The sequence below is a fragment of the Limulus polyphemus genome, unplaced genomic scaffold, assembly GCF_000517525.1.
Source record: "Limulus polyphemus unplaced genomic scaffold, Limulus_polyphemus-2.1.2 Scaffold388, whole genome shotgun sequence".
Lineage (NCBI taxonomy): Eukaryota > Metazoa > Arthropoda > Merostomata > Xiphosura > Limulidae > Limulus > Limulus polyphemus.
The window spans coordinates 589,049-599,670 of NW_013665998.1; the positions used below are offsets into that span (position 1 = coordinate 589,049).

General features: G+C 35.9%; 1 protein-coding gene across 1 annotated transcript in view; it reads left to right on the forward strand.

Moving 5' to 3' along the window:
- Window positions 1-10,622, forward strand: part of LOC106457894 (tyrosine-protein phosphatase 10D-like) — a gene marked incomplete at its 5' end in the record, with an annotated part of 116,982 nt that overhangs the window by 94,566 nt on the left and 11,794 nt on the right. The window contains one exon of the mRNA XM_022383962.1: window positions 969-1,035. Coding sequence (XP_022239670.1) covers window positions 969-1,035 — 67 coding nt within the window. The remainder of the gene's footprint in view (window positions 1-968; window positions 1,036-10,622) is intronic.

Here is a 10,622-nt window from a genome sequence, read left to right on the forward strand (position 1 = left end):
GGTTTCTATAGACGAACAAATAAACTAACTTCCTCTTTATATATATAGATATATGTGTGTGTGTGTATGTATGTAGTTATACCAACTGATTAACATACCAGAAAAACATTTTCATTTTAGCAGTATTATATATTAAAAACTGAGGTACACATCCTTTGTTCGGGTTACAAGCTTGAAAAAACGTGGGGGTGAATGGTATGATAAATAACATAAAAAATCGAATGTAAATACAATTTATTTATAACATAAAATATTATTATAGTATTTATTATTACCTCACCAAAAGTTTTGTATAAGCTTTAAGAACTCACTATGTATATACTTAAAACATGGTATACGCTGTACAATGGTCAGGGTTACTTTGTAGGAAGAGGTAGTGACCAAAGTAATGGCAGTAGGTGTGCTTTCTGTTGCCCGCTTTTAAAACCCAGCTCTTAATGTCCTTTTGTTCACGTTTTATTGGTCGCAGAAGTGTCTTATGGGCCAAAGTTATAAAGTCATGGGTCAAAGTAGGAAATGTGTATAACTCAAGAAACGGTTCTTCACATCAGGCTTATGGTGGCTGTTGGAGTAGAAACTTCATCAGAGTTTATGTATTATTGTAGTAGTGGTGGTGGCGGTTTATCTTTCATTGCATTCCTCCATAGAGAGTGCAAGTGCACTCTCTGAGATATACAAGACGTTTGTGTGCCCTTCCCCCACACTGTATGTAAATAAAATTTAATAAAGTTTTTTTGTTTAAATACGTGGCGCCATCTATGAATCTAGTTAACATTAACTTACCTCAAAGATAATAAATGCTCAATAACAGCAATAAGGCAGGTGGAAATGTGAACCTCTCATTATTATTCTACTAGGAGTAGTTAGATAACAGATAAACAGACACACAAATGTTTGTGCTTTACATGTATACATTATTGAATTACCATGTAATTTGCTACAAAAAGATTTCTTTTTCTTTTCAATAGATCCAGGCACTAACACAGGTTGGTCCTGGGAACAAAGTGGTTTACAAAGAAGTCCTTCCTATTTGGGGTATGAGTCATATTTGTTTAGTGTACATAATTTACTAATTGAATTACATTCCTTAACAATAAGTAGTTATAATACTAAATAAGTGGCTTCATGTGAAGTTATCTTATATATATATATATATATATATTGCAAAGTGTGGTGTCTGTTCAAGTGTTCATTTGTCTCCCGTTTGAAAAACTGCATATGCAGACAATGCTAAACAATTACTTTTGAAATGACGAGAGAATAGGCATGAATAATGTTGATGCCAAATTTTATTTCAGAAGCAGGATATTGAGGACTAATTTGTTAGGAATTAATCACACTATCATTCACATTTCAAAATATGATGTAACTTAATAAAAATGTAGATTTACCATATTTTATTGTTGAGCAACTCTTTTTCATGACTAAAATGTAGCTCAGAGTTTTGGCACTTATTGAAACCAAACGTATAAGACAATTAACCATTTTGAAGTCCATGAAATAATTTAAATTGATAGTTTAACTTAAACATTTCCTGTCACAGGGGAACTGGTACTTTTGCTAAATTAATTTAAACTCTTCCCATCACTGGGGATGGATACTTTGCTTGTTTAGTATAAGAGGAATAATTTTCTAAATGTTTTGATTTTGTCGATTAATCAAGGAGCAATTTCGATCTCAGAAAATTTATACATCTATATGTGCTTATCTTTCTTGTTTCTACCAAAGTCAGTTGACCTTTAAGGTTACAAATTTCAATGAATTTGTTATATCATACTGACAAAAATTGAATTATGGTCATGTAACTGTTCCTTTGAGCTTATACCTGCTGATAAAGTATTGTTTTGTTTCAAATATCATTATGAGTTAAATATAATGTTTCCAATATTAATAATTTACATATTTATGAAACTTTACTCTTGGCATTTAGTGCATGTTATTGAATTGAATTTAAATGTAAAGTAGATTGAATAGCTAGAAAGTTATATATAACAGAAACAAACTAGTTAGTAAAATATTCTTTAAAAAAATCTATAAGAAAAAGAAAGAAATTCTGATACAATACCCTACTTCCGCTTACATAATAGCTTTTTTTTATTTGTCCTGCCCTCTAAATGTACAATTTTTGCTCACCACTACCCTTGAGGCTCCTACCTAACATCACATGGTATAGTTACATTGTAGTATGCAAATGAGCATGCAACAACTCTCCACCTATAAGAGTGTGACATACCCTACTATTGAAGCTGACTCGCTCTGTAGATCACATTCATCATTTCTTGATTTGGCACTTATGTATAATGACATGTCTTTTATTGCTCATGAACTTTTTTTAGTGGGAGTGTCTACAAAGATGTTACTTTCACGTTGTCTGATGTGATAAACACAACTTTGTTCATGCTCGCCTAACAACTACATTGGCATTGGGTTTGTCTTTGTCTGTTGGGAGAGGAGATGGCTTTTGTGTGGCAGGTGGTGGAGTCTTTCATGCAGCCTGAGCCTTCTTTTGTCCCTTACACACCTTTCTTCCTATGTTTCTCATTCGTGACAAAAGGTATCTTGCCGTTTCTTTTCCCACCTACCTTTGCCTAACCTTATACCCATGCTGTTTTGATTCTACCACATCCTTCTAGTGATTTCATGACTGGGTTTTTCAAGTATGTTTTTTACTTCCTATCCAGATATACAAGTATATATATAATTACTTTTACCTTTCTTTCAGGCATACATGCCTTGCTGTCTTTCCTTTGTTACCTCATATGACTAGGAATTACTTAGTATTGTACTGTTTTTCTTTGACACCTAAACTGGAGTTTTTCTCTGGACTTGGGGGTCAGATCTTCTGTCCTTCATTTGTCTTTCTTACGTTTTGGCTTTTCTATCTTCATCTTACACATACTGTTCTTTCCAGTTATTTTTCCTCCTTTAACTCTCTTTCTATGGTAATCCTTCACTCCCCTGTGGAATTTTTGGTAGATGGTCCTTCACTTATATTTTCTACAGTGGTGTGTTTCTCTTCCTCGGCCTTTTCCCTGGATATTTAGTTGCTAGAGTTGGCTGGGGTGTGATGCCCTTGTTACTCACCTGCTTTTACCTCCCTTTCATCTCATATGCCTTCATCTGGTTCTTTTCACCTGCCTGTGTGATTTTATTGGTGTGCTTGTTTCTCTGGTGTCATGTGTTGGGGCCACATGCCAGTGTTATTTTTTATCCTTACTGGTTTACTGTCTCTCCTGTATTCATTCTTTCCCTCCCTCTGTCTTCTGTCCTGCTTCCTCTTCTCTCTATCACCACTTCCCATTTGTCCTTCCACTGCTCATTGACTTTAGTGCTGTCACTCTTTGTGGTGACTGTCTTAGAGGCTAAGGGTGAGTAGGGCCTGTTTTGTTTGGTTTACAGACCTTTCCTCTCTGTTTGTGGCATATTGTTGAGTACTGAAAGTTCTGTCAGAGAGCCTTGATTTTCGTTTTTCCTCTCTTCCTCCATTGCCTCTTGTTCCCATTACTTCTCTTTTTCCAGGGGATCTTGATTTTTGCCAATGTCTGTCCATGGCAGTGTTGGTCCTCATGGCTAAAAGTGCTATGGGATAGATTTCTCATCCTTTTTCAGGATCTTATTCCCAACTTTTCATGGTGCTCAGGGAATTTGTAGATAGTTGTCCGGTCTTACGTCGTTCATGTGTCAGTCAATTTCTCATTCTCCCTCAACTTCCCATGGAGATTTTCTCACCCTGTGGTGGTCTTTTACCCTAGGTCTTGGGATGACCAAGGTGGACATCTTGGATGCTTATTATTTTTTCATTTGGCTCTGTCCCAACTAACTTCCTGCAGCCAGCATCTTCTCCTCATTTGGAAGGCAGTGCATCTGAGTTGGTTGGTCAACTTGTAAGAGTCACATTTCACTTTCATGCTATATCCTCTCCTTCTCTCACTTTACAGGAGGTTCTCTCTCTTTTTGGGACTTGGGCTTCCATGGAATCCCTTATCCCCTTAGGTAATTGGACTCATCATGATCACTGGACCCATGTTTGGGATCCCTTGTCCTCAAGTCCTCCTTACTCAAAGACTTTACCTGGTAATTTTATAAAACTACTCCCATAGTGGGTGTTCCTCATCCTTCCTCTCATCTGGGTCTCCTTCTGTTTCCAGATGTGTCCTTAAAAAGATGTTAGAGGAAGGCATGTCTTGACTCTCACATGCATTCAGGTTGGTGGTACCATAAAATATCAATCACCATGAGGACACACTGTCTCACTCTCTCTGTTTCCACACTATTGTCCTTCTTTTCAAGGCCCATTCTTTACAAGTACATCTAATCACTTGTTCTAATTGAAAGCCCTGAATCTTATCATGGATCATTTCTTTAGCTCTATAGAAACCACATGCTACAATTCATAGCACCTAATGCCCTTTGTCATATTCCAAAAGTAAAACTTATGGATGAAATTATTTAAAATTCGACAACAACTTTTGTAAATGTATGTAGTTTGAGAAAAATAAAACATTTAATTTTAATTTTTTCTACTATTTCTAATAAAAAAAAATTTATTTAATGTAGTTATTGACATTCGCATTTTTATTAGTTTACCTACAAGGTGATTTTTATATTAAGTATAAAAAATACTATTTTTTATCTTACAATTTCACATTTCATTTGCATAATCTCTAGAATCTCATAAATGAATATCAAAGGTTTTTTAAGTAAATATTTATATTTATTTTCCCTTTTCTCTACTATATCACTAACTCTGTATGCGATCATCGACCTACACTGCAAGGAAATGTTTAAAATTAAGAAATTTTATCTCTTCATAGAAGTTATTTGAAACTTTACCTTTTCACTTATAGTTTATTTTTAATTTCCCTTTCCAATTCTTTGTCTTTTATCATTTATGCCAGATATGTAGACATCCCCTTGTGGCTTCATTATTATTATTATTGGGCGACACTGTACAGACACTCATTACACTAGCATGTTGCACACGGGAATGAAACAATCTTGATTATTCACTTTTACAATACAGGCAACAACAAGTCGAACTTTAAAAATCATTAAAGCTTTCAAATATGATATTTAAAACACAAATAATACCTAATTAATTAAAATATAACAGTAAGATCTAAATACAATTTAACTGTCTCTCTAACTATACCATACTTAGGAAAGAAACCATTGTAAATGCTTAGTCAATCAAGCAGACAAGAATACTGAGAACAGTTACATGTGTACTTTGAGAAAACTGCATGCAAATTCCAAATTAACTTTTGGTGGAGAGAAGTGATCTCGTTATAATGAGATCATACACTTCGCTCTACAAGCTACATGTACATAGGCAAGTGGCAGAAGGTGGGTATGGCACCAATTCAGGGTTGTAAAATTTATAGCTGTTTCCCAGATAAAGCAACTTGCAGACTTTGATAACATGTGTCAAGTAGGTCAAACACACTAGTTTATATATACATGTACACTGACAGCTTATGTGGCTAATGCTGAATCTCTATTGAAGTCGAGATTTTCAATAGTGTGTGGGTCACATGATATTAAAACTGAAATTTAAGAGTGTCCTTTGAAACAAAGGAATTATAACTTATATAACATAAAACTACAAATTTTAGCATATGTTATAATGTTAGTATGTATTAAAAGTAAAGTAGTTTAATTAAATTTTGAATGGAACGTGGTACATACACAGAAAGGAATTTAAAAATGGCATGGGGTCTCTCAATCCTCTGGTGTTCAAGTGTCTGTGCTCTCATCTGGGCACACTTCTAGATGTTTTTACCACTCATCTCAACACTCTATTTCTCCTTTTCTTATCCCATGTTCCTCTTCCTTCAGCTCTAGCTGTGGATGCATTCAGTCAAGACTATTTCAACCTTTTTTCTCTCTTTTTCTATTCTAATTGTCTTCTCCCTCATGTGTTTTCCATCATTCAGGACACTTCATGTTGAATTCTTCTGATAAATCCATACTAGCCAGCTCAGCCATGGTTTCCTCTGTTGCACCTTCTTCTGACCTTTCTTCCTTTTTTTTTCTACGTCACTCTTCCTAATCTTCAACCTCACTCCACCCTCTCCTAACTGGCAATGTTGTGACTCCAACTCTACATGTGGGTTTTATCCAGCCCCTTGCGGGATGTTCCAGACTCTCTTCACATGTAGCCTTCCTTCTTTCTTGTTCAGTTTGTTCTTCTTCCCTCCTTGTATATCCATGAAATGGGCATACGTTCTGTAGTTGGTCTTTGCTTCATCCCCTTACCTTCATTCTATCCCCCCATCTTTCCAAATTTTTTGTTGGCTATTCGACCGAGGCTTCTTCTTTTTTGATCGTGACTCTGCCTTTTCGATCATGGCAGTTCTACCTAATACTTTCAGGTTTTCTCATTGTTGTATTGTATTCTCCTTTCCAGTCCTTTCTATGCTCTTTCATTCCTTTTGCCACCTTTGTTCTCCTCATCATGCTGTCCTTCCAGATTGGGACCTGAATGCTGTTCTTCATGCTCTTACCCTTGTTCTATTGGAATGTTTACTCTCTTGTTCCTTGTACCACTGTCCTCTTAGGTCCTATTTCTTACATTTTGCCTGTGGCCGTAGGAGATATGATATGTCTGCCATTGCTGCTTACCTTTTTTTTTCTTTTAATTTCTCACTATTTTTGTTCTGTTCTGAATTGTTTATTCTGTCCCATCCATGTGGTTTGTTGTTATTATTTGGCTTGCTCTGCTCCTTTTCACGGTTCACACTCCATGTATTTATTCTTTGGAATTCCTCATCTCCCCAAGATATTTCTTCCATTATCCTCAAGGGCTGACTCCAGCAACTCATTCATTTAGCACATGTTTGTTGGATGTAGATTCACATTGACTCTTTCAAGTTTCCTCTCCAACTCTGACACCTTACTCTCTCTCTGGTTTTTCACTTCCATCATCTGTTGAAGGATTTCGTGCCAGCTGGTGTGTGGAATACCTCACATACTTTTGTCACTGATTATCCTTATCATATGTTCATCTTTCATTCTTCAGTGTATCGACTGTCTCCATTCTACATATCCCTTACCAGCTCTGAATAGGTAAGTACTTTTTTCTTCATATCTTACCTTTACAGTAGCCTATTTCTACATCTCAGGATCCTGCTGAGTGGCCAGTGGTGCCAACCAGGATATACTTAACTCTAAGTCTGCACCTTGCAACCTTTAACCCTATAACTACCAGCACCATTTTTAAATTCCTTTCTACTTGTGGTACTGCATTACATTTCAAATTTAATTAAACCACTTTATTTTCAATATATGTCAATGAAATTAACGTTGCAATGTATGTTATAATTTGAATTTTATATTATCTAAATTCCTTTGTTTCAAAGAAAGCATTAAAAAAAATTTAAACTGCAGTTTTATTGTCACATGATTCATGCACTATGAAAATTTTCCACTTTAGCAGGAGCTGAGTGTAAACACATAAGCTTGTCATGTATATAAATGTCTAGGTGGCAATGTGCCCCTTTGACAAGTAAGATATAAAGTCTTACAACTGTATTCACTTGGAAAGAGTAATAAATTTTTCAACCCATAATGGTTGCCACACCCACCTTCTATACTTTGCTGTGATATACAATGTACAAGTAGTTAGTTGACGCAAGTGTATATAGTCGTTAGGAAGAGCTCAGTTTACACTAATGGTTAATTTGAAATTGGCACACAGTTTTCGTCATGGTGTACATGTAACTGCATTTAGTATTGTTGTCTACTTGATTAACTATGGCACTTACAGTGGTTTCTTACCTAAGTATGCTATAGTTAGAGAGATAGTTAAATTGTATTAGATCTTACTTTTATATTTAATTTAATTATGTATTATTTGTGTTTTAAAAATCATATTTGAAAGGTTTAATGATTTTATGTTTAACTTGTTGTTGCCTGGATTGCAAAAGTGTATAAACAAGATGGCATCATTCATGTGTGCAAAGCATTAGTGAAACTAGTCTCTGTACAGGAGTCACCACATAATAATAATAATAAAGCCCAGTGAGCACCAACTGATGTATCAGCATAAATAAGAAAAGACAAAAAAAAATGAGAAAGGAAAATTAAAAATAAACTATAAGTGAAAAGATAAAGAGGTGAAATTACACATTAAAAAAACACGTTTCAAAAAACTTCTACAAAAGGTTAAAAGGTATGTACATATTTCCACTTTGTAATTTTAGACATTTCATTGCACTGTACATTGATAATAATAGGTAGAGTCAGTGATATAATAGACAAAATGCAAAATAAAATATAAACATTTACCTTAAAAACTTTTGATATTTATATAGGAGGTTCTAGAGATTATGCAAATGAAATGTAAAACTATAAGATAATAAATAGTATTTTTGTACTTCATGTAAAAATCACCTTGCAGGTGAACTATTTAGAGTCCGAGTGCAAATAACTATGTTAAATAATGAATTTATTTATTAGGAATAGTAGAAAAAGATATAATATTTTATTTTTCTGAAACTAAATACTTTTCGGAACATTCTTGTCAAATTATAAACATTTTCATCCTCCAGTTTTATTTTTGTAATGAAATATGATGAGAGCGACATTACCCTCTCTCTCAGAGAAAAGCTGGAGGTGAAAGGGTTAATATCTCTAATGCTCATTGATGAGATGGGGTGTTCCACAAGACTTCTTGAGGTTTTTTTTTACTTTATATTGCTTCATAAATAAGGTCCATTCCAGACCATACTAAATCATGGACTATCATGAATAAAGCAGTGTTAGGATTGCTGCCCATCCATCTGGTCCTAGTTGAATTAACAAATACTGTCCTTCTTTTAAAAATAGTGTTTTCTTGGTCACTCATTTCACAGTCTTAAGGGGATGTGTTGCTCCAGACTCCCCATCACATTTTTCTCCCCTCTTCTAGTGGAGTGCAGGAATCCTTGCCACTTACCAATTCTTAGCCACTGGTGTGGTGGGCTGTGGAGGCTTCCTCCTGAGTGTGACCACTTCCACTCAGTCAAAAATAGGGCAGCAGTGTTCTGCTGGTGTAGATGATGTGTACTCTCCTCCTACCATAGCCCAGAATATGTGTATCCAATGCTGCCTGGTTTTGGACGAGACGAATCTTTCACATGTAGTTCACTCCTCCAGCTGGCTTTCCCCCATCCTACCACCACATGGTTGCCATTTCCCAGGCAGTCTAGTGTTTGACTGGTGCAGGACCAGCAAACATAAGTCCTCACATATGTGGTTGGTAGGGACCCTCCTCATACCACAAATGGGATGACAAATTCCTGATGCCACCTGGATTTGGAATGGAATTGACCCACCATGTTTACATTCCCCCTTACTACTGTTGCCTGGATATCAGGTTCCTGGGTGGCCTGGTGTTGGTTGTGTACTGGGTTTTGCACACATGTGCCCTACCTAGGATGCTGGAATGAAAGTTACTTTCTCCTTCTGCTTACTGGTCTTGAGGTGAAGACAGTTGAGACCATCCTCCTACTGTGGACTTGATGACCAATACCCGATACCTCCTGGTTTTGGTCTGTAGTTGACCCACTCAATACATCTGACATACCCTAGCCACTCTATACATCTGGTACATCTATTTCCACTATCAGATTTGTATCCTTTCTGACTGGCATGGTGGCAAGTAACTTCAATTTAGGCAAAGAGTATACCCTGGTATAGATGAGGTGTGGTCTCCCATGGGTGTGACCCTATCTTTTTTTGATTTAGGAATTTTTTCTTATGCTTCCTTTCTGTTTCTGGTGCCACACATATCCTTGTGGTTATAGTGTAGGACTCCAGATTAGAAGTGCTGAAAGTTGAGCCATGTGATATACCACTGCACATATTCAGTTTTGAAGGTATTGTAATTATAATAGTCAATCCTGGTGTTCAGTTAAGCAGCTATATAAGAAGAAGATGTGGCTAACTGGTTACTTTCTTTCTGGTTGGTAATTCTAAAGGGGCAAAGGATAAGCCTGAACCTATGAGTCTCTAATCTGGTCATTTAACACATGTATGTAGCAAAGGTGCCATTCAGATTGAAATTACTGCTTATCAAACTCTGTTTTGAATTTTTTCACTGTTATTGAGATCGATTTGTTTAAAAGAAAATTTGTGATATGAAAAAGATTTATGTTGAAACCAGTGTGGCAGCATTAAAAAATATGTTTATATGAATTTTAACCAAGATTTAACATACTGTTACCTATCCGTTTGTTAATTAACTTTCCGTAACTTCGTTCCGACGAAACTTTAGCGACACAAGTCCTTACTTAATAAAACTGGTTTATTCTTTCCGAATATAACTTTACGATACACTTAATTTCAACAATCGCGCTAAAACTAACGCTATAAGAACGAACGTGCTCAATAATACTCTCTGACTGCGGATCAATTACTCACTGTCTGCACACACATTATTATTGTCCCGTCACATTGTCATCCTCTTTTATGTACCAGACTACCCTATATCTAGTAAATGCTAGGGCATTCACCAAGGTACAGGATAGTTCTAGAAATGTAGCGTGACACTAGTCATGTGACCTCACTGACGCAACATTGCCCCTTCCTTAGTTTTGTTCGTCCCGAACAATAACCACATACAATAAACCAATAACAAT